We start from the raw sequence: 24,498 nt of genomic DNA, 5'->3' as shown, positions 1-24,498 counted from the left end.
GCGGGTTTCCACGAGCGGCGGCGCCGTCGGGGGCGGCACGCGGATATGCAAATAAGACCCTCCTCCCTCCAAGGGAGAGCGCTGGTTGGTGGGCAGCGGCCGCGACCACGCGGCTGCCGGGGGAGGGGGGGATGGGGGGAGGTCGTGGGGGACTGTCGCGTTGAAATGGGCGGGTTCGATGTTGCAACCCCCCCCCTCTGCTCCTCGAAGTGGGCGAGCCCGCGCGGCGGCGGGAGCTGCGGGCGGGAGGGAGGAAGGGGCTTTCGCCTCAGGGCGGTTGGGGGCGTCGAGGCCTGGGAGGCTTCCCCCCTCCCTTCTTTCCTCCCTCTCTCCTTCCCTCCCTCCCTCCCTCCTTTCCTCCTTTCCTCCTTTCTTTTCTACCTCCCTCCTTTCCTCCCCCCTTCCTCCCTCAGGGGGAGGTGGCAGCCTCCAGGCGGCGGGGCCGGAGCTGCGGGGCCGGGGGGGGGAAGCGGTGGCCGAAGGGCCCCGCGCCGAAGCGAATCGGGGAGGGGACAGAATCGGTGGCCTTGCGGGGTCCCCGCCTCCCTCCGCGCCCATGGCCAGCGCGGGGGTGGCCCGTGCGGACCCCAGGGTGCTGGCTTTGGCTGCTCAGGTCACTGAGAGCAGAGAACAGGACATCCCCCTGCTGCTGCTGGAGTTAAAGGGTAATTAGCAACCGCTTGTGAAATCAAAGGATGAGGTGGGAAGTGTGGACGAGCCTTCCCTCTGCCTCCCTAAACACAAAAAACCTCCGGGGAGGCAGAGGGAGGGCCTGTTCTGATTATTTCTGGCAGGGCTGGAAACTCTATAAGGTTTATAATACCTTATCTACTGTATATAATAGTATAATACCTTATATGCCAGGTATCTGGTGGTATAATACTCTATATCCTAGATATCTAGGGGTATAATACTCTGTTTTCTAGATACTTAGTCGTATAATACCTTATGTGCCAGATATCTGACGGTATAATACCCTATATCATAGAATCATAGAGTAGTTTGGGTTGGAAGGGATCTTAAAGATCATCTAGTTCCAACCCCCCTGCCATGGGCAGGGACACCTCCCAGCAGACCAGGCTGCCCAGGGCCCCATCCAGCCTGGCCTTGAACACCTCCAGGGATGGGGCAGCCACAGCTTCCTTGGGCAACCTCTGCCAGTGTCTCACTATCCTCATCATGAAGGATTTCCTTCTTACGTCTAATCTAAATCTGCCCCTTTCCTGTTTATACCCATTGCCCTGGTCGTATCACTACATGCCTTTGTATATGCTAGATATCTAAAGGTATAATGCCCTATAGACTAGATATCTGGTGGTATGAAAAATACCCTATATACTTGATATCCAATGGTATAAAAAATATCTTATATATAATACTTTCTCAGCGTGGTATTGAGTGGCATTTGGCTTAGCAACCATAAGGAGGGAGGAGCTGGGGAGCAAATGGAAAGGAAGCCTTTTCTCCCTCTCAGCTGTCACCTGTCTTTTAAGACCCTTCCTGATGTGGGCAAGGATCTTGTACTTGGTTGAATCATTTCTCCTGATGCTTTTGGTTAGAGTGCCAGAGTGGTTCTCAGCATTCAGTTTTAAAGTCTTAACATAGAAACGCAATTGCGAGCTCCTGTGTGACTCGCCCTTGTCTTTCCTTTTGCCACATAGCCACTGCTCATAGAAACAGTAGAAACAAGTTAGGTCCTGTTCTAAATTGGGACATAATTACAAGGAAGCTATACGTTTCGCCGTGGTTGTGGTTTTATCTGGCCTAGGAAATTCATACAAATGAGCTACATCCCAGGTAGTGTGTGTTTTACTAGTAAATGTGTAATGAGAAAGTAGAAACCTAAGTTTAGCTATCCTTCCCAATTGTCATGTAATCCTACAAATGGGTTGTAGCTGTAGGAGTGAAAAATGCTGACAAAATGTTTTATGCTGTTGTTAGCACTTTTAGAATCGCCTTAATCCTGGCTCTATGTACACAAATTCTTTTTAAGTTTTAGAAAAAGAAAAAATCCATCTTGTACATCAGAATCTTATGCTTCTCTTTGTCTCTCTCCTGCTTTCTTCCCACAGGAATTTTAAACAGTGCTTCCTTGGGATGTGAGGAATCCAAAAAAATTAAGCAAGATATATACAGTTATGATCTTACTCGGTACTGCATGCTGGTCCTTAGGCAGGACCAGTCTCGACTTCGCGGAGGCTGGGGTACTGCTGCCCAGCTAGCAGAGATACTTAGGTGAAAAAAAAAATTTGCTTAGAAGTTTTATTCTTGTTTTCTTTCTGGCCTTTCATCTTACTCTTTTTCTTTTCATGCTGTAATACATTGGATCCCATCCAGAACAAGGCTTGTTGTTCGGGAAAGGCTAGGGTTAAAGTGCAGGGAGCAATCAAGAGCAGAGGGGTCAGGCATAGCCTAATTGGTCCTGTTTAATTCATTTGCATTGTGTTTCATTGAGCTGGATGGAACTTTTGGTGGGAACAGTTTTTGTGTTGGCTTTACCTTTTTTGTGAACAGTACTCATCAGTGTCACAGTTCTTGCCCAGTAGCTGCTAATTTTGAACTGCAGTTACTTTACAAAAGTTTGTTTACTTAGATTCATCTTGCAAAAATCTTCAGCCTTATTGACTCACAGCTTGGCTTGACTCTATTTAAATATCTATTAATTGCACCTATTTTAAATATTTGCTTACATTTTAAACACAACAGAGGACACAGTTTGTACAGAGTAGATAGCTTGATGTAGTGATACTGTGAGAATGGCGTAATTAAATTTAATTCATAGCTAGCAAGTAAGACGACTTTAAACTCAAATAACCAATAATCCTATCTCAGTTGTCAGTGGCAGGAAAAAAAGAGTTTTAAATTTTCCCCAAGTTGTTCTTGATTGTTGCCCTAACTAGGGAGCAAAATTCTAAAGCATGAAGCAATTAAGCAGACATCTCTTATTTATGCCGTATCTACAGTTAGAATTTTTAATGCCAGAAATTTGACTAAGGGATACAAGATTTATCACCAGAATTGTGTGATACTTAAATCATCCCCTATAAGCTGTTGCAGTTTGTAGAGAAATCTGGTATTTATTTTAGCTATAAAAACGTCCTTTTGTAACTAGATGAATCTCCACTTCATGGCTAGAATTTACTTTGCAAGGGCTTTAGGAAGCAAGGCTTTACGCATGTGCATTCACAAAAAGCGTACAAAAACCTAAATACAGATTTTGCTTTCTGACAACTTAAAAAGTTGGGAAGGCTCTTTTGTTGAACTAATATAGTCGGAAGTAAGGAATTGAAAAACTACCCAGTTGTAAAATACAGAATTTCTCGTAAAAAAGGCTTCCAGAAATGACCAACAAGTTTGCGTTGAGCAAAATAAAAAAACTGAGATCTGATAAACTTGATTTTTAGCCCACGTGTATTCATCCGTTAAAAGAAACTTGTAGACAGGCTCGGTGCAGTTTTCATGGTAAGTAATATTTTTTTAATACATATTTTCGTTGCCTGATCTGTACCCCCTTCATTATCAGGCTTCCTTTATCAGGTTTTTGTCTATCTTTCTATTTTGTCCTTTTCTGTCAATGACCATCAGAGTCGTTCCCTGGCACGTGGAACAAGCCTGAACAGCTCCTGTGGAGCTAAAGGAGAAAGTGCCTTGCAAGTGTTTTAAACTAGGACGTGCTACAATAAGTAGTAATATACTTGCTGTCTCCAGCCTGCCTGTGATCCCTCTTCCTTTTGAGGCAGCTACCCTGGAGCCAGTCACAGCAGTTAACTGTTGTTCAGTGTTGAATTGTCCCATGCCACTGAAGCATTTCTTCTCAGATGACGTGACACTCATTCAAAGCTGTTCAAACAGGCCCTCCACTATTCAGGTTGATTTTTATTTTTTTTTTTCTCCCCCCAGTCATTGTTGTGTAGGTCTAGAGGTGAAAGAAGATCCTGAGGAATTTTACACTAAATTCCTTCCTTCGGTTATAGACAACCTGCTGTTCTTGGGAAGACGCTTACAAGCACGATTTATCCGAGCAATCAAGGTATTTAAATTTCATAGTTAAAAGAGCAGAAAATGTCTGTAAACTTCCCATGGTAACAGATGTGTAAGTAGGATGTTTTTCTAGGGACACTATGTTATGAAGAGTTATTTTCTATTAATTACATTAGTTTTTCTTACGCCTTGGAGCTTTGAAACTGAACTCTGTCGTTGTGGAGCTTTTGGTCCATTACATGTGCAAAGCTAGTTTGTTGCTATAGGTTTGTTTAGAGAGTTGGGCTACTACTTCTTGCAAGTTTTAAAGATGGGCAAGGAATGCATTTGTAAGTAGGGTAGAAGAATTGGAACAGTATGATGGAAAAAGCCTTACAAAAGGCAGCATTGCAGTCACAGTAGTATCTTTTTAACTTTGCTTGTCATTAGTTTGGTTCTTTGTAACTGCTCTGTTCCCACTGCCTTATTCACCTTTACAAAAAAAGTAGTTTAGGAAATCTTAAGATTTTAAATCAGATCTGTTGAAATGTGTTCTGCCAAACAGTTTCTGCTGAGAAATTGGCAAAAAAAAGTCCAAAAAAAATGCTCGCTGCTTCTGAACCTCCACGTTGGGAACCCCAAAGGCAGACTTTGTGAATTTGTGGATTTGGACGCTTCCTAACATTTCTCTCAGAAAGCAGAGAAGAAAGGCTTTGCCCAGCTAGGTTCCCACATGCTTTTGGCACATTCTGATGTTCCAGAATCAGAAAAAAAAAAAAAAACAACAATAAACCAAATGCTTGAATAGTTTAAATAACCAACCTCATGGATTGTGATAGTTTAACATCCCTTAGTATCTCATTTCTTGGCTTACTGGCTTCTTGGACTCAAAGTTTTCCTAGGAAGTATCGTGATGGACACCAGAAACACAATCGGTTCTCAGAAACGATCAGTAGAGTTGTGTATTTTCTGTTAGTTCAATACTTTAGAAGTGCATTTGGTGTTTAAGAAGGAAGCTTCCTGAATGACATACCAGGAGACTCAGAGTCTTACCCACAATATGTAATTTCCCCCATACTTTCTTACTATGTCTCAGCCTATATGTTACTTGAGTCATGCTTGTGGGCAAAGATTTCTTTTGAATGCAAATGCAGTCTACATTGTAATTAGTACTTTGGCTTTTAAACGTTGTGGTCTCAGAGGTGACTGCGCACCCAGACTTGGTGCCTGCTCAGTGGAACTTTGGAAATCCCACTCTAGCAGTGGAGATTTGTAGTTTATTCTGCACTCATTTGCTTTTTCCCCAAGTCTTTGAAGTCAAGGGAAGCACTGAAATAGCTTTTAGAAACTGACACACCTCCAAAACACTGAATATATAATGTTACAGCTCAGCTTATTACTATGATTTTGATTTTGTATCTCTCATTGTCACTAAGAACCAAATACAAAGTTAAACCATGACTGATGGCTGGGTCTTAACAGCATGAATCTAGGCACAGGCTTTCCAGAGTTTCATTCGTGGGGGCTCAGTTAATGTGGGAGGTATCAGCCAAGTACTTTGTAACAACACTTGACAGCAATTTAGTACTATCAAATGCCCCTTTTCTGTCCACACACCAAAATTATAGTTTTCCAGCGGTCTGTGTCTCAGGCCTGGAACACAGACTCCACGCTGTTCATGTGTATGTGCATTCACGTGTTAAAACCTGGATTCCTCCTGGTCATTTTTTCCAGTTCAGAGTTATCACGGGCAAGCACAGAACAGTCTGTTTGGCAAACTGATCAGTGTAGCCAGTAGTTCGGTAGCTCCAACTAGGAGGTGCTTCTGAAGCCTCATCATGCCAGTTCTTAGGAACCATTGCGATTTTAACTATTGTTGGCCACTTTGTGCCCTGTTTTCCCCCCTCTTTAATCTTAAATTTATATCCTGCTTTGTGGATAAAATCTATGATACATTTATACTGAGTTATTTATCTTCTTAGCCCTCCTATGCTATCAAATATTTTTTAAAAAGTAAACAAGACTTCTTTCTCCCTATTATGACATTTTCAAGAATGGATGCTTCTTCTAGTGTGTTTAAAGTTTGGTGATCAATTTCTGGCCTTGAAGGACTCGCAGGTCATTTTTTATTGACTAGTTCCTTCAGTTTGACCACCCTCATTTGGGAAGTTGGTGGAGTTGCTCTCCAAATCCCTGAAGCATACAAACCTTCCCACTGCACCAAACTGAAGCCCACTGTGAAGCTCACACATGCTTTTACCTACTTCTGTTTTGTTTAGGATGAAGAAAAACAAGATTTTTTGCGCTGGTTCCGATTAGTAACTGATGCCATCTGCTGGCTGTTCGGTGGGCACGTTCAACTAGCAGCATGTGGTAAGGGAAAAGTAGACTCATAACACCTGGCAACTTATTTATGGCAACTACAAGTACGAATAATCATTCTTAAACTAATCTCCTAGTTTTATGAATTGGAATAGATGGTAAAGCAAATTCTTAACAGTAACAGCAATATCTAAAATGCAAACGGGAAATATTAAAAGAGTCTTTCAGAAACAGTGTTAGTTTTCTCCTGCAATTTCCCTTTATAATTCTATACCTTAAAAAAACCAGGGGTTATTTTTTCTGGTGAGATACAGTTGACCTTTTTACTCATCTGGGCTTAACATATGGAGACATTTGACCAGAGTACATTGCAGGCTCTGAAAAGGGGATGGACTTGCAAACAGATTTCTGAATTTGTTGCCATGCCAAGAAATTTTACAAATATCTAAGAAACTGCACTATACACTTCTGACCAAAACAAGGTTTCAGTTAAACCAGTGTTAATCACATTGATTTTTAGGTCACAATAAAAAGCAGGATTTGGTTTTGTTTCTTATACAGAACAAAAACCTAAAGCCTAAGGATCATAAGATATATAACTGAAAACACACACAGCCAGAAAAATTACTAAATGTGTAGACAATGATTTACTGGAACAAAAAGGTTGGCTTTAATTACTTTGTTGGACTTGCATTAAATAAAGTGTCAAGGTTGAAGTCCTTATCTTTTCCAGATATTGTTGTCCCAGTGATAATTCCACTGCTGTAACAAGAAACTGGTGCTGGTATAACATAAATGGTTTTGTTCCATTGCAACACCAGTGCTTGAGGGTTATCCAGAGGCAAAAATCAGGGCTCGGTGTGGTTTTGGGATGTTGAAATAGTTAACTTATTCCAGTAAGTTTCATTGTAGAAAGTTATAAAAGAGGGAGCATGTTCCAGGAAGAGTATCTGGTTTTACTTGCTATGGCTTATGTTCCATAATAAAGTTTATTTGTTTTATAGTATCTTCAAGTCTGGTTCTGATTGTGTGATTTCTTGTTTGCTTGTTTCTGGTTTCTTCACAGTACTGCAAAATGATCACTTCCAGCAGTTGTTAATGACAGACGATGTTGAAACAGCAGTTATAATGATGTCTGTTTTGCAGAGTGTTTTGAAGGTTAACGGGTTAGTTGGTTTTATATAATTGATTTTTCTGAATTTTAAATTTAAAACTCAGTTAATTACTGCTTGGTAAAATAATAACTTTTTCATATACAAGAATTACTGGGGATTTTTTTCCTAGTAATTGCTGTATTTTCTTTATCTTGTTAATTGAAGAGATGGGAGTCAGTTGATTGAAGCTGTAGTACTGCCTGGATCAGATGGCTGGTCCAGCCAGCTGGGTACGTTGACTTGCTGAATGCCTGACATATCTATAAGGAAATGACTGTTAAAAGGCTCATAATCTGTAACTAACATGTCAATTCTGTCCACCCCCACCCTTTTTTTTTTTTTTTTTTGGTTAAGTTCTGTCTTGCTGCAGGTTGATGAAAAGACCCTTCACTCTGTGTTGGATGAACTTGTTTATAGGCTTTCATCTACCACCAATCCTGTTATAGGAAGTGCTGCTACAAAACTGCTATTGTTGGTGGCAAAATCCTGCAAGCAGCTTGTGAAGTTACTCACCTCTCGCTACAAAGGTTGGTAAATGTGCCTGGGGCCAACCGCTGGGCCTCTGTTACAGCACTGTGAAAGTGCAAAGATGGAGGTCTTGGTGCAGTAGCTATCCAATAAAGTTGGAAACTGCAGTGCTCAGGGTTTTTTTTCCACTTCTCCACTGTTTGTTTTCGTTGTAGTTTAAGGCACCACAGCTGTTTTTGTTTCTCAGATTTATATTTTTTTTCTGTGTATTGAGGACTCTGCATGTGGCAGCTTGTCTCTTAAAGCTGTTGTCACTTCCAGCCTGATGAGCTTTACTTCTTTCTGTGTGATGCTCTGCATCTTTTTTCTTCTGAAGGTTGGATATTGAGAGATCGTGGTGTCTGTGCTGTCTCAGTGAAAGCTGTGTGTCATACATCTGCCAGTGTGCTAAGGCTCACTAATCCAGAAGCGTGGAAGTTTTACTTAAAGCCAACTTCTGACCCTGACAAGTGCCATCCTGTTATGGAGGAGCTGAGTGTCTCTTGATACCCAAGTAATTGGAATAAACTCTTTTCAAGAATTCGTGAAATAATTTTATCATTTTGGTTTGATGCCTCTAGATGAGGAGGCTGAGTAGGCATTTAATTTTCTTTATGTTATTAATTATGTAATGAGGTGTCTCACCTAATGTTTCTGTCTCTGACCTAGCAGGGAACTCCAAGAAACTCCTGTGTCCTCTGTCATGCTCATGGAGACTAAGAAAGAAGCTTTGATGTTTGCCAGGTCTTTTGTATTCTGGATGTTATTGATAGTCAAAACTGCTTGTGAGCAGCCCTGGTTCTTTGGGGACGAGGACAGTAAGAAGCGAGTATGCTAGACAAAAAGGTCCTATCCGCTTTCTTACACCTGTGCTGACTACTTATTAAGTAGTACCAGCTAGATAAATTTGTGAACCAGATGGCCAGTTTTGCCCCCCTTTTGCCTACAGAACGGAAAGAAAAGGGCTTCTTTTTGGTATGGAATTAATTGCAGCGTGCCTTAAGCTGCTATCCACATCATGGGTTTTTGTGAAGCTGCTGTGATGACCTGATCATCCCAGCTGTAAAATGCTGGCTTGTCTGAAGAGGTCTAAGTCTCCATTAAAGGATTATGCTTTATTTTTCCCAGGAATCACAATATGCCACAGTCATTTAGAGACTTTTTATCTCTTTTCCGTACACATTTGGTATTTCCACTAGGATTAAAAATGCCCTTTTTTTGTTGTTTTATAGTCCTTATGTTAGTTTTCAGACAAGTTTTGGAATTCTTCAGGGAGTTTGGGGAATGGTGGCAACAGAGAAAGCATCACAGCATTTCCACCATCTGGCCATCTCATTGAAGTAATTTGGCTTTGCAGTGTCTCAGAGTGTTGCCAGTATGAGGTGCTTCAGTGTAAGCTTTCTGTAAGCAGAGGCAGCCTGCCAGAGGTGAGAGCATCACCTGAACCTCACATCTACAAGACCAGCACGATCTTTACATCAGGCTTCCAGGAGGGCTTGGTCTTTGTCAGCATGGGTTGATGCATCTGAGAGACGCACTTGAGGTGCTCCCTGCCAGTAGCTGAAAGGCAGATATGGCTGTGTAAGCTGTACAGAAACTAGCAGATGGTTACACCAGACACAGGACCTCTGTGAAGGAACTGCTTTGTGTAGCTGGGATACGTGCTTTCGTGGAGCTCAGGCAGTCTTAGGGTGCCTGCTAACTCCATTTGGAGTCTCTTGGAGTCTTTCCTGAAGTGTTTAACTGTTATTGTCTTTGCAAAATGGTGCATGTGTGATAGAACAGAGGTGCAATTTCTGTTTGGAGGACTTTTGCACCATATCCAGATCCTGTAAGCATATACAAGTATTGCAGTTGCCCAGTGCATGAATATGCTTATGGACAATGATTTGAAAATGGAGAAGTTATTTGAATCTGTCTCTCTTCAGAGGCTATCCAAACGTGCCTACTTCCTGCCTTCCTTCCTTCTCCTTCCAGCTCCTCATAGACCTTTCAGGCTCAGGGATTATTCTGATACAAAGCTAAAAATCATGCGGTGTTGTCTACCTGTGTACTGTCCACTGCACAGGGGGTGTTACGGGGGGAGCACGTGTGTGCTCTTTAGCTGCTGTGAACCTAAAAAGCTATTTTGTCTAGGGGTTTGTATGAGAGTGTACTCACAGTTGGCCTATGCTATACAGGTAAGACTGCAAAGAATTCCAGTTATAAATAAATAAATAAATTTTATTATGAAAAATATTAACATGAAAGCAGTGCTAATAAAACCTAGCACTTGCCCGGTGCTTTACATCCTTTCAATACCTTACAATGACTTACTGATAAGACACTGAAAATACATTGATTTAACTGCCAGTTATGCAGACATAATAGATAGTGTCTTGGACAAACAGAACTACAATAACTGTAGTTAATGTAGTTAATACATTTCTGTGAGAGCTGGAGTGCTGGATATTCATTGATAATATTTTGCATTGAAACTCAAAGCTGACTGATGGTGTTCAGCTCTAGCTCTTCCTTTGCACATAGAGTCAGACTTCATTTTTTGACTTGAAAATTTTTAGTTTGAAATCCTGAAAACAAAAAGTCGCCATAGCGGTACTGCGTGCTTGTTCTTTCTCTTAGGATTAAAAGGGCTTTTAAGTAAACAGTGGACTGGCAAAGGATTTGACAAGGATCTCAGTCAGCTCTTGGACCTGCTGCACTTGGAACAATCCAATGGAAAAGGAGAAATGCAGGTGCTGAAGTTTAATGAGACTTTTGCATGTGAAATCCTAGATACATGTGATTTTGATATATTTAGAGTGAATTTACTTTATCACTTTGGTGATGCTTTTCAAAGCCTGTGTTATTTTTTTACTGTATTAATAGACTTGTAAATTTCTCATTCCCTGCCCCACATCATTTTTAAGATAAAAAGAAATTGTCCAGTGATGAAGATATGGGAATGTGACTTAGAAGGTTGACTTTCTATTGCAGAATCACTGTAGATTTCTATATAGTCACAGGGGGATAACTGTAATTTTTTTTTGCTAACTATAAAACAAAAAATAACTCTGCTTTTCTCATATCGGTGTTTCAAATGTAGCTCTCTGAATTCTTGGCAGCATTCACATAGAATTAAGTCATATAGGACAATAAGAACACCTTCTGGGCTATGTTCCCAAAAACTGAGATAATGTGTGTTTTATGAACTTCTTACCAAAATTTTATATGCAGATTTCTCAGAGACAATGCTTTAAAGGAAATTAGAGTTATGTTTGTAGGGACCTGCTTTCATCTTCAACTGAGCAGGGTGTTTTGTGTTGTTTGGGTTTTTTTTAAGTCCATTTAAGAATAGATTTTTTTTTCTCATGTTTGTTGCACTTCAGTGACTTCTGATCATACTGCAAATGTAACATTTCTCCTGCTGCTAGTTTTCCAGACTTTCTGTCCTCTCTTGTGTAGCCATTTTGCTTGAATCACCATTTGAAATATCAAGTGCTTTAGGTGTTTTAAATACAAATTTCTAGCATTCATTAATGCAGGTAATATATATTTGTGCTGTAGATTCATTTGTTTACCACAGAGAACATCAACCAAGATGATCAGATTGGCTCCCTTTGGAGCAAGTGCAGGTTTCACAATGATAACCGTCTTACAGGACCTTAACTTCCCCAGTCTGTTACAAATATTGAATGTTGTTGCACTGGAGAACTGATGTGTTTTGGCTAAATGTTTAGATTGTTCCAACTGTTCGATCAGTAAGAATGTGGTTTTATATGCAGAGAAATATACTACCAACTGTTTTATTAATTTCAGAAGCAGCATCAAGCAGCTTGTATAATCCAGGCTACGTGGAGAGGATTTCAGACAAGGAAAAGGCTGAGAAAACTACCGCAAGCAGTGACCACTTTACAGAGAAGCTTCAGGTAAACAGGATGGTTTTGTAGAAGCACTGAAGAAAAGAATCTAGGAAGAAGTTTTGGATTTGTTTGTTTTTTCTCAGGTCACAGAGTGACTGGAAAAATTTAGGTCACCTAATCCTATCTCCTACTTGAAATAGGACCAGCCTTAAAACAGATTCCAGCTGCCTGGAGCTGTATCCAGTTCCAGAGGTCTCCAAGGATGGAGACCCCACAGACTCACTCAATCCCTGTCCTGGTGCTGCATGACTCACCTTGTGAAGAATTCTTCGTTACATCCCGTGGGAATTTCATTGTTACAGCTCTTCATCACTGCCTCTTGTCCTTTTTCTGCACACCTTTAAGAGTCTGGTTGTGTCTTCCCTTCCTTTAACCTAAACAAACCCATCTCTTCACCTGTCTTTGTGTATCATGCATTCCATAGACCTGCTTGTCCTCTTTCAGTCTCCATCCCTTCATTTTGTCAATATCTGTCTTCTGTTGGGGGGCCCAGTAGAGAGTGGCCAGTATTCCAGGTGTATTCAAGAGTGCTGAGTAAATTTGAATAACAGTCTTTCCTGCTGCTTCTACTATTGCTGGTGCAGCCCACTACACGACTTGCTTTTGTTACTGCAGGGGCACACTGCTGGCTCGTGTTCAACTTGTCACCCACCAGGAACCTCAGGTGCTTTTCATTGGAGCTGCTGTCCAGGTAGTCAGTGCCCAGTTTGCCCCAGGTCATGAAGTTATTTTGTACCAGGTGTAGAGCTTAGCATGTGAACTTCATGTGGTTTCTGTTGACCCATTTTCTATGGTTGTGGTGGTTCCTCTGCCCTGCCCTGCATGGGAGGCTGTGATGACGGCCTTGATAAAGTGAAGGGAAAGGACATCCGCTGCTCTCCCCTGGTCCCCAGAGCCAGTCATCTCATCACAGAAGGCATCAGACTGGTCAAATATGATTTGCCTGTGGGAAACCGATGTTTACTATTCCCATTCACTTCCAGTCCTTGGTGGAAATAGCTTCCCTAAGGATTAGTTCCCATGTCCCAGGGCGTAAGTTGGTACTGCCCAAGACGTCCTTCATCTGAAGATGCCTTTTTCTAGTCAGCTGCTATTTCTGAAACATAAAGGTAATGTTATGCCAATATGAGCTGTGTCACTACAGATTCTTTTAGCAGAAACATCCAAACAATGTGCTTTTCCAGCAGTACAAAACTGCCAGTTCTGATGCCAAAAGCTCCAACTGTCCCTTTCCCAGCTGCCAAACTTCTCCATGAAAAAACTTAGTATATTTCTGTGATGCTTTTGTGTCTTCAGTGTAAAATTTATGGCATATGGAAAATTAAAAGTGTGGCATGGGATTGCACTAAATAGCAACAGAAGATGACGTGCTGGTGCTAGAGCAGTTAGCTGGTTCACAGTTAACCTGACTTAAAATTCTATGGTAAATCAAATGTGGAGCTGTTCTGGATTTTCCAATCTGCCATGCCAGTGCGCTACAGAAACCAAGGATCATAGTGTCTGCACAGTATAGTGCTTGCAAGACCTTGTTCTTCATTAGTATTAGAAATCTTTGACTCTCAGAAGTGAAGTTGCTTCAGTTGCCTAGAAATAGTATCCTCTGACTTGGAGCACCACAGAAGAATGAATCTACATAAATAATGCTTGTCTTACTTGAAGCAGGATTTCAGTAGTGATGAGCATGTTAGGCTAACTCCTCTGAGAAATTTAGTGTGAGGTTGGCATAGGTTGAGGGATATAAATCAAATTCGGACTCCACAGCAGGTTTTTTTCAGCCTTTTTTTGCACATTGAGCACTAACGTGTCAAAACTAGGTCTTAGAAATCAAGTAGTCAAATCACATACATTATGATCAAGTGTTAGAAAGCAGATATTTATTTGTCATCTAGACTGCCATTAAGAAGATATTAGACTGTCTAGGGAGTAATCTTTAAATTCTGGTAGATTTGCAGGGGCAAGCAGCATGTCCATTGAAGGCCATTAGCCACTCTAGCTTTTATACTGACACACCAAGAATGACATCTTTGTTGCTCCTTTTTACTCCACCATACACTTTGAGTGAATATTCCTTCCCTCATCAGGCACCTTGCAAGCCTATGAGCCAAAATCATCGCCCAGAAACTCAGATGATGGGATAAGACCTAACATGGTAAAGCAGACGGGAAAGGTGGAAGGCTACCAGCAACCAACAAACCTACCTGACTTTCTTGTGTCATATTTTCAGTATTGTAAGCATTCATGCATGCTTCTTAAATAGTTCTTGAGCCATTTAAATGGACTTTTGAATGTGTTTGTTTAATACTGAGAGGAATAGAAATGTATTCATATTCTTAACGTGTTTTCATGGCTTAGTCAGTGCCAGTGTACTGAGCACAATGTAGTAACTGCACAGCTCCAGTGTTGTTTTTTTTCTGCCTTGGTCAAAACTACAGCTAGTGTTACTCTGAAAAATAGTGTTTGGAGTACTGTAAGCATGACTTGAGAAAAGCTTTCAAGAGGACTTTTGGGTTTTTTTATCAGAGTTTGGTTATATTCACAGATTTATTTTAGAACAAGTGTTAAATACTGCTGAGGTTGAAACTCCAAACTTGGCTCACCTGCAGTTGCAGTGGAAGATCTTAAACTCTGCAAGCTGTAAACGTCTGAAACTCTTTGGTTTCAGAAGTGTCTCCTCAGTGACTATTTAAAGCGTGCAATCTCTCCTTGAAGTCAGTTCACTGTTACATAGCTAATTGTAGAACTGTTGAAATTACAATAATTTCTATTAAACATGCATCAAAAATCCAACTATTTTATATGTAGAGAGATGATCAGAGGAAAGCTGATCCATGCCATGAACTGCTGAAGGAAGCTTGGATCTTACTCTGTGTGTGTTTTGCTTCCATTCAGAGCCATTCCCCTGTCACAGTGTGGTCTTGTGCAAACAAGGATGTCCTCTCATTAGGAGGAACAGAGAATGAAGAGCATGTGTTTTGTAGACTACATGGGAAAGAATCAGTATCATTTAATTACCAGACAGACACTATCGGTAGTCATAGATGCACATCTGAGAAAGTATGAAACATCCTTGTAGTTTTCCACTTAGCAGAGCTGATAAAAATTTCTATGGAAAATATTAGTCAAAAAAAATGTCATCAAAAGTCCTGTTTGACCCTGTGACATCATTCCACTTAGAAGTAATATGTGCCTGCCTGGGTTAAAAATGCAGAGATTTACAGCTCTAATTCACAGAAATGTGTGGGCTGAAGACCTCTAGTTTCCTTGAGACCATTCTGACATGTGTCATGATCTTGTAGGTAGATGTGTGGGCATGCTTCAAGTCTGCATTACTGTTGTAAAAGGATTATGGTGTCTCAGATCGTGGTGAAGGCTGTTTATCAATTAAGTCCAGATTTTTAAATGCAGAGCATCTCTTTTACACAATAGCTTCCATCCTGTCTTTCCCCACCCAGCTACAGAGAGTGAGGAGGAAGTATGGTTGGTGGGAAAATAACTGTTTATACTAGTGATGGGAACACACAAATAGTAGTACTGTGAGTCTAGGGGTATGTGACATCTAACAATACAAAAATTGCTGGACAGCAGTTCTAGCCTACAGTCTTCCCCCTGTTTCTGGCACCCCTTATGCCTCTGCTCTGTCCATTTGTCCTCTTTCCTTGTACTTAAGGTGCTCCTTTCATTGTCAGTAGAAAAATACTAGAAGAGAGCAGAACTCACAGCTGTGGGTCCAACGAGGTACTCGGGTCCTGAACAAGTGATTTTGCTGCAATAGGGGAAGAAAAGGAGTCACATCATTATCTCATTGTGGGGTGAACTCACAAAGTCTCGAGCATTAGGCTGCTAATGAGGTCAGGTCTATTGGGAAGGGTAGTCAAGGAAGGGGGAGCCTGAGCTCACAGCTCCTCATGCTTCACCAAGACCATGTCCAGGAGGTCTGGGTAATTCTAAGTATTGATATCTAAGTTTATTTAGTATTAATATATTAGTCTCTATATTAATATGTTAGTGTACACATAATTGATATACAGACTGTTATTAGCTTAAACACTCCAGGGCCAGTTACAGAGTTTTCAGTTGTCTCACCTGTGAAACATCTGCTGGGCTTTTCTAATGCCAAGCACAGTGGGGTAACATCCTAACATCAAATTATGACAACTAGTACTGATCAGGAAGAATTTGTAAGAAAAAATCTTTCCTAGTGTTCTGTTAGTGAAGTTGATGGAGAAAATGTGTCTGTCTGTATTTCCTGGAGAAATAAAAATCCCTCTAAATTTAGGAAGTGAGACTTAACAGCCAACATTCTGATCTACTCTTGCGGTGAGTACAGAAATAATAGTATGTATTATGGAAAGCAGGTACCACATGTGCTGATAAGTGTACTGGAAAAGGTGAATGTGGCAGCAGATGGCTAATCTTGCTTTACCTCCTCTTTAGATGATGGAGTCAAAATTGTTGTTCCAGTTCATCTTATCCTAGCTGTGAATGTCCTACATGGAGCATTTTCCCTTTGGAGTCCTTAGAACTTTATCCTGAGTGCAAAAATAGCCTTTGACTTGGTACCAGATTGAGTAATTGGCTTAAAACTTTTGGGGGCCATAGGTAGTGTGGTAATCTGTTGGCTTGTAGGTGGTTTCTCATTGCTTGGCGTGGTCCTGCATCCAAGAGCTGAGATGGCAGACTATTTTATGGATTTCCTCCCTCAATGCTGGACCATTTAACACAAAAAGAGAGAGAGGTACTTTTAGGAAATGTGCAACTTAAGCTAATTTGTTAATGCATTTGTGTATTGCAGAGCTAAACGGGAACAGGAGCTGCAGCATTTAAAAAAGCAGAAGGAAGACGAGGATCTAAAACTGCAAATGCAGCTTCAGAGACAGAGAGCCATGAGATTCTTCCATGAACGACAGCTGGCTGTACTGGAAATAATCCACGCCAGTATGATTTATATTAAACTATATCAGAAGATTAAACTGTCTGGACCTTCTTAAGAACGGTTTCCCCGAATATATTTCCTAATCTTGCATGTCTGTTTGCACTGAAGTCTTACTGTGTCTTCTCCTGACCCAGTTATCCAACAGAGAACACGCTAATTCTACAAGGGCTCAATAATTAACAATCAAGATCTCCTGCCTTCAGAATGGTGCAGGAGAAAGGGAGACCCAATTTTCTTGAGTTACAAAGCTCTGTTGCAGCTACCAGTCTCTGAGACACGGCGGCTAGCAGACCTTAGGTGAAGAAGGGTTTTTAACTGATAGCACCCAAGCTTTCAAGCTTTTTTGATATTGCCTAGTTTGAGGATTAAAAATGTGAATTGTTAAGATGTCCCAACTCACTGTCTTATAACAGGATTTTTGTTACACTTGTAGGTCAAGTAAATAAGTACCTGGAGGAAATGGAGGAGAAATCAGCATTAACTATCCAGAGATTCTGGCGAGGGTATAGAGCAAGAAGAAATTTTCATCAACAGAGGCAATCTCTTAAGGAGTATAAAGCAGCTGTTGTCATTCAGAGAGCAGTAAGTATATATACACATATATATACACACAATTTGTTCTAGCATTGGATAGGACTAAGGGGTTTGTTGTGATGCCTTATAAAGCTCTTTTTATTCTAGTGTTAATATGGCTATAATTTATTAAAAAATTATTCAGAGGGTGACAGTCTAGAGCCACAAGTTGATTAGAAGTTAAACCTTGCATAGGTTACCAAGTCTGATACAGTTTTGTAAAAAAAATGTAAGAGCTGCCACTTTGAAACCTAATGCTGGATTTTCACTACACTGGAGATGAATCAGTAACTTATTATGAGTGTTCTTACTGTTCAGTGTTCATGCTGACCGTTGTATGCAGTCTTTTCAGCATAACAGTTAAATTTATGCATTAGCAGATGCTGTACTGAAACATTTTTTCTTTCTCTGATTGATTATAAACAAGGCGAGAGGACAAACTTCCTGTCTGTGATTGTCTTATTCTCATATATTCTTTACAAAGGCTTCTAAATTCTTGGAAAAACGAAGAAGGAGGAGACCTCTCTCTCCTTGGAAAGATCCCAAGGGACTGACTGATGAGCAGAGACTAGCTTTGCAGCAGAAAGTGAATGACTACATCAGATTGCATCCGGTCTGTTTCTTAGTCATTTCATAATTCACATTAATGATGCAACATAAAATACTGTAGACATGAAATATATTCAGCTTCATAAATTCTGATCAAGATAATCCGTGTGAGGTATGCGTACATTAACCCTGCTCATTTGAGAGCAGGGTACTAGGATATTGGGGATTTTTGCCATTAATCTAATAAAAAGGGTCAAAGCAAACTGTAATTGTAAAATTTATATACTTGATGATGGTTAGCTTTGGAGAGAGCTGCAGAGGAAGCAAAATTTTTTTAAGTTTACAATTAAGAATGGCATTTGCATTCCTTGTTTAGACATTATTCTGCCCCCAAAAGATTTTAAATAGCTGGCTCCTAATGGTAACAAACTGTTATTTTCCTCCAGGCTTCCCAAATGTCAGAAGAAATGAGTAAGGAATTACATGCTCAGGCCCAGGAAAAGCTGGCACAGTTTCTTTTCAGGAACAGACTGGATCAGAGAGCAGCGCAGCGGAGAGAGGCGTTACTGGCTCAGGTCAACACTGATGTGGAGCTGCTAATGAGTATGTGACGGCTTTGGTTATAGTTTTGATTACTGTTTGAATTAAACTAATTTAGAGACAAAATTAGAGGGAACAGTGGTGAAGCCTCATTTCAAAACTGGAATATCTTTCTTCATTTGCCATATGCCTATCTCGAGATTCAGGCTTTGTGAGAGCTTATCCAGGTGTTGCTATAGGTTAAGTATATACACCTGCTTGTCAAGGAGCAGATTCTCCTTGTGCTACAAACCTCTCTCTGATATGTTCGTAAGGAAAGCAGTGGCCCTGTAAATGATATAAGAATTTCTAAGAAGGGGATCTCACACAACCTTTTCCTCTGCATTTGTTTTGCTTTCTTCTCCTTTCTTTTATTGTAAGTTAGCTGCTGGTTGTAGCGCTCTCTCCTCTTCCAGATAAAGAGGGAAATCTTGTACTGTGAATTCTGAGTCATGTTTTCATTTCTCTGGCCCAGCTTTATTTGGAATGGAATTCGCTATTGTGCTATCTTAATTCCAGACAAGAAGCCTAGAGTGAAAGAGCGAGAATAGCAAACTGCAGCCACCAGAGAGCACCCAAGCAGGACAAAATTCTGCAAGTTACTGAATTCCATTACTTAATCTGTCACATGCTGTGTCACTGCAGCTCATTGCTCCCTGATCAGGCATATCTTGCAACACGCTCCTACACTGTGCTGGGTCCCCTAGGCAGGGAATAAGAAGTACCAGAGCGGTGGAAACACTACACCAATGTCATTCTGCACCAGGAGCATTGATCCAGCAGTAGCAACCAGGATCTCCTCTTTCTCTTAGGTTGCAGTTTCACAAGAAGTCATTTTAGTGGATGCCACCACTGCACCTGAATGAAGTAGCCCTGCTTTCACCCCTTCTACTCCCTCCCCTATTTTTTTATTTTTTTTTTTTTATTTTTTATTTTTTCAAATTAGCCTTAATATGGATGGCTTCTCCAATTAGGTTTATTACCCAGCCATAAAATTGTAATGCCAGCATGGGGAAAGTAGTGGCCTAGGACAGTGAGAAGTGAGACGGTAGGGCTCCTTCTTTCTTTTTGTTTAGAAGACTTTTCTCCTTGTTCTTTACAGATGCTCCAGGGTTAGCAGAGACCACTGAAAAAGATCTTGATGTCTTTATGAGTCGATCAGTACCTGTAGCTACCAAGGCAAGACAATCCCACAACACTATGCTGAAGTATGCTTCCTGGCCATGGTGGAAGAAGCTTGGAGATGAGTTTGTGAAGGATGATGCCATTCCTGATGATGCCCTAAATGCAGAACTGGAAACTCTATTTATTGGTGGAATGAAATCCTCTTAGGTAATAGGCAGAAGAATTTCTCACTCAACCAGAGTCATGGCTTGCACTACGCATTCACTTGAGTGTGTTTTTAAGGAAGGAAAACACTTGAATTGTAAGACAAAGCACTGAAAAAGACCAAAGCCTTACTTTAGTGCATTTTACTTATCTTATTAAGAAACTCTTCCTCTGTGTTCACAGTTAGAGCCTAGCTGTTGTAAATGAAAGTATTTTGTATTTTATATCACTTTAAAGGTAAGTTTATAACCTTTGACTTTTTGGTTCTTATTCACACTTGGATGTGTAAAGAATCAAGTCCCTCCAGTACCTGAAGGGGCTGCAAGAAAGCTGGGGAGGGACTTTTTATAAAGGCTTGTAGTGATAGGACTAGAGGGAATGGCTGCAGATTGGAGAGGGGCAGATTTAGACTAGACATTAGGAGGAAATTCACAATGAGGGTGGTGAGGCACTGGCACAGGTTGCCCCCAGGGAAGCTGTGGCTGCCCCATCCCTGGAGGTGTTCAAGGCCAGTTGGATGGGGCCTTCAGAAGCCTGATCCAGTAGGACATGTCCCTGCCTATGGCAGGGGGATGGAATTAGATGATCTTTAAGGTCCCTTCCAACTCTGAACATTCTGTGATTCTGTGATTGTAAAAGCTTTTTATAGCAAAACATTTTATAATATCAGGTGTTGTGCGTCAAGATATAGATGAGTTCAGAATGAACAATGAGGCTGATGGGAAGTCAAGGAAGCACTAGGCAAGCTGGGAGCTTATGGCAGGGTAGAACAGCTACCTGTAGTCAGCACAAACAAAGCTTGGCCTGAGGAACCTCCACCAGTCACTTAATAACAACAAGGAAAAAAGCAAGGGGCAGGAAAAAAATGCTAATATTCTTGGATTATCTTTTTTTTCCTTTAAAAGCATGCAGTTCTTTCTACAGCCAACACAGTGCATTGTACCATTAGCACGGTCCAAACTGTTATATGGGATTGTAGCCCCAGTGTGACCATTTAGACCATGAGCTTTGTCTTCATAAACCATACAGATGCTGTTTAACTCAGAAAGGCCTCCAGCACAGGGCCTTTGCAGTCACTGTGACCTGGTACACGGTATTAATAAAAACCTGCAGTCAGGGGCCAAAGGATGCTGCTTATTGCTGTGCCCAGGAAGCAAGGAGGGCTCAAGGCTGCAGCTAATGCTGTAGACGCCTGTGCTACTTTTTAGATAAGAGGCCCAAAGAGTCTTCAGAATTAGATGTTTCCTCACTGCAGAGGAGGAAAAAGCACAGTGATTTCTGCCGGTTGTATGTGGGCAGCATTACTGGTTCAGCATGTTTGTTTTCCATTCTCTCTAGAAGGTTTTGAGTTTTAATTTTAGTGGAGATGAATGGAAAACAAATAAATAGAAATAGTGGGCAGAAGCCCAAGCCCTTTCAGATAGAGCTGATACATTGAAATTAATAATGGGACAGCTGCCAAGAGGACCGCCATGCTTTAGGGTGTTTTTTTAACAGAGCTGTGATTTGGAAAGCACTGAATTGGCTCACAGTTCCTTTCTTGGAGAGTTACCTGGTGGAAAACAATCCATTAAGTATTTGCCAGGGCACTCGTATTTGTCTGTTGAGTTACATATTGTTCTGCGCAGCCCTGCTATTAGCTGTACCCTATAACAAGACAGGGACCCTACAGCCACCAGAGTGGAGGGGCTGAGGGGCAGTCCCCCAGCGCTCCAGGCGATGGAAGCTACCGCCCAGCAGCTGCCAGGCACTGGCACTGGAACATGCCCAGTGTTTCTGAATGAACTGCAGCAAGCCAGCTGTTCCCTCACACATAGAGTCCTCTGTGCACATCATAGTCTGCGCTGACCCAAACTGTTTTGAGATAGCAGCCTCTGCTATTATGTTTATTCCTAATCACTCTCATTAAAACAGCCCTTTAGCACAGGGAGGGTGTTCACAAAGGTGCTTTTCTTAATGTATTTGATGTTAAGAGATGAGCCCCCTGGCTAGTGTTAAATACCAAGTGAATTATAGAGCAAACTTACAAAAAAGCCATTGATTGTAATGGTAATGGCCTCTGCCACTCACTGCCATTGAGTGGATAATGAAACACCCCCTTTGGAATATGCAGTCTGCTGGATAATGGAGGTTTTCAAGTGAACAGAGCACCTGGTGGAAGGTGCACTCTTGCTGGAGGAATTCAAGTTGCTGAGTCGTTTATTGCCAGCCCAGCAGTGCAAATTCCCCCACCTCACCACTGCCTTGACAAATAAAAATTGCTCTTCTTACTTTGTGCTTGTCACCAGAAGATCTTAGTCATCTTCATTTTGCAGACCAAGGAAACCAAGGCAAGAGAGTCATGAGGGAACGTGTCAGTGCCCCTATGTAACCACACATCCTGTCACTTGTGCCTGTTGCTGTTCTAGGCAGAGCCAGCCAGGAAGGAGCCACTGTGGCATGCCAGGGTGGAGCTGGGTGATGCTCTTGAATGCCAGTTGCTGTAGCCAGCTTGGAAGCTGTGACCAGTGAAAGAGATCCCATAGCTCCCCTGCTGCCCCACTTCACTTACGGTTGGGAGGGATTTGGCATAGCTTGGCTCATCCTTTATTTTATTTTTTTTTTCAGGACCTCCTGTACCACATGCAGAACATAGTGCTGGTGATTGATTTCACTGCAGCTTCTTCTGGGATAAAATACTCCTGCCTGAGTAGTGGGAACAGACATAGCCAAACAGAAGCCACCTCCAGCCTGCTACCAGGTGAACAGTCTGGGTTACACGATCACCCAGAAAAAGACTGTATGAGACACTGTGAGCTGAGATGGGTCCAGTCTTGTTCTGGTTTGTCTAATTGCCACAGACCTCAAGCATGCCCAGAAAGCTGGGAGCTGTTATGCGGGCATGAACGTGCCACACAGATGGTCCAGTGAGGTAGAAAAAGGGGCGGAATTGGGTCGTGCCCAGCAGGAATTGGGCTGTGCCACTTTGGATACCAAGCAGGCCCCGGCAGCCTGTGGACAGTCCCTGCTGGCAGCAGAGGAATCCCGGGGGTGCCGTCCCCCGCTGCTGAAGTGACAAACTTGGGGGGGACGCTGTGACGTGAGGAGGGGCAGAGGTGAAGCCAGAGCTGCAAAGGCAGTGGTGCTCAGGTCATTAAATATTGATGCAGTCTAAGCTGGCCTGTGGGGGCAATTGAGCTGAATTGCAGGTTTCTGTTGCTGTGATAAATTGGACCCATTTGTCATGTGGTTTTGCTTCTTCCCTCCTTTAAGTAAAGCTATACAGGAGTATTATTGCTACAGCTTCAGCAGCAGCAAATGATCTGAAAACAAAATCCGTTGATGAATACGGATAAAAATGAAGGGTCAGCAACTGTTCTTCTGCTGAAGGTGCCTCCAGAGTCATGGAGCAGGAAGAAGGCAGCAAAAGGAACAAAAAACCACTCCCTCAGCCCTTTCAGAGGCAGACACAAAGCAGTGTCCTCTGCTGGCTCCTGCAGTTGAGGAAAATTCCTGTTGATGCAGACAGATACCATTTTTTTCAGCTTTAGCTGTAACTGGACTCTGCAAACAACAGGATGCTCATCTCCAGCAGAGACCCAGGCATGCGCTTGAGACTATGCTGCTGAGTCCAAGGGCGTCTCCTGGCCTTTCAGACTGGCTGTAATAGAAGCTCTGAACCAAGGACAGATCATCACCCTGATGCTATTTCGCCTCTTGCCTCTGAATCTTCTACTGCTGATTTCAATGGGAGCAGAATCTGGTATAAACATCTGCTCTCCACTACGAAGTATCACGTACATCAAGTACAAGGAGAAATTAAAGCTTTCTCCAAGTAGCAGAATTGGGGCTATTTATAAATTAATATGCATCAGAAGAGGAGGCATCACTTTGCAGGGGGAGCTGTAAAGATGATTGCAATTGGTCTCCAAGTTCTCCTTATCATCCTTTGTAGCACATTAAGACCAGGCCGTCCTCCAGGCATCCATGCGTACTGTGAAAAACTCTTTAATAAAGAGACTGTTTACTAAAGCAGCCCAGATTTACCAAGTGAACTAAAGGACAGGTGCCTCCTCTCTCCTCCTCCCTGAAGGCTGAGCTGAGTTCACTCCAGCTGCCTTTTTAGGACAGAAAAGCAAAGTCTGGCAGGTGAGGACCAAGGTCAGGATGCCACAGCTCTGGCAGTTTTTCCCAGCTGTGCTGGAGAATTCCACTGCGACCTTGAGCACGTTCTGTCTCTGCCTGTCTTCTCCCCTCTCAGATGAGGCTTACTGAGGAGGTTTTGTGTGTTGCATTTGTAATTCGTTTTAAGAGCCTCAGTGAAGGATGCTGTGTGAGCCCAGTGCCACCAAAATGCCTTTCTACTGAGGCAAAATGGGAGTTTGACAGGCCACCGAAAGAAAAGACGTTTGTATAATCAGATGTTGAACCCACAGAAAGAGCTCTGGGTTGCCATGCTGTTCATTTCTCTCCAGGGAAGTGGTGGATTCCTCTAGTCTCTGAATTCAGCTTTTCTCTGCAGAATGTAGTGCTTTCCTGTTTCGTTACAGAATCATAGAGTTGTTTAGGTTGGAAAAGACCTTTAAGATCATCAAGTCCAACATAAACCTAACATCCTAGAACAGAAACAATGTCTTTGCTTATGCTTGATGGCTTAGTAAACCCCTGAAAGCAAGAATTCTGATCAGGAAAACTTCATTTAACACATCTC

At 41.9% G+C, this 24,498-nt stretch overlaps 2 protein-coding genes across 4 annotated transcripts in view; one reads left to right on the top strand and one right to left on the bottom strand.

Annotated features, from left to right (window-relative positions):
* SLC49A4 (solute carrier family 49 member 4) overlaps positions 1-24,498 on the bottom strand; it is a 294,424-nt gene that overhangs the window by 269,235 nt on the left and 691 nt on the right. The gene's annotated exons all lie outside the window — the stretch shown is intronic.
* IQCB1 (IQ motif containing B1) lies at positions 496-24,498 on the top strand. Of its 3 annotated transcripts, XR_011337753.1 has the most exons (15): positions 496-665; positions 2,073-2,235; positions 3,901-4,030; positions 6,240-6,333; positions 7,349-7,448; positions 7,791-7,963; positions 10,566-10,678; positions 11,742-11,851; positions 16,638-16,780; positions 17,212-17,360; positions 17,836-17,964; positions 18,347-18,503; positions 19,582-19,811; positions 22,416-22,548; positions 23,061-24,498. XR_011337753.1 is itself a non-coding variant. In XM_069861422.1 (14 exons), the coding sequence occupies exons 1-13, from the start codon at positions 557-559 to the stop codon at positions 19,809-19,811; spliced, it is 1,800 nt and encodes a 599-aa protein (XP_069717523.1). In that variant the 5' UTR covers positions 496-556; the 3' UTR covers positions 22,416-22,984. The 3 variants fall into 3 exon arrangements, 2 of the variants coding, with proteins under 2 accessions (XP_069717523.1, XP_069717525.1); XM_069861422.1 differs by lacking the exon at positions 23,061-24,498 and having other exon boundaries at positions 22,416-22,984; XM_069861424.1 differs by lacking the exons at positions 17,836-17,964; positions 23,061-24,498 and having other exon boundaries at positions 22,416-22,984.

Source organism: Phaenicophaeus curvirostris, chromosome 7, assembly GCF_032191515.1.
Source record: "Phaenicophaeus curvirostris isolate KB17595 chromosome 7, BPBGC_Pcur_1.0, whole genome shotgun sequence".
NCBI classification, from domain to species: domain Eukaryota; kingdom Metazoa; phylum Chordata; class Aves; order Cuculiformes; family Cuculidae; genus Phaenicophaeus; species Phaenicophaeus curvirostris.
The sequence above is the reverse complement of the archived record's forward strand: the minus strand, read 5'-3'. Positions and strand labels throughout refer to the sequence as shown.

What these genes read in the sequence shown, in the direction of transcription:
- IQCB1 (XM_069861422.1), top strand. Translation starts at nt 557, where the DNA reads ATGGCCAGCGCGGGGGTGGCCCGTGCGGACCCCAGGGTGCTGGCTTTG. An exon ending in ACTCACCTCTCGCTACAAAG is followed by an intron (nt 7,964 to 10,565) that starts GTTGGTAAATGT and finishes TCTTTCTCTTAG; the next exon opens with GATTAAAAGGGCTTTTAAGT. An exon ending in CTGTTGTCATTCAGAGAGCA is followed by an intron (nt 17,361 to 17,835) that starts GTAAGTATATAT and finishes TTCTTTACAAAG; the next exon opens with GCTTCTAAATTCTTGGAAAA.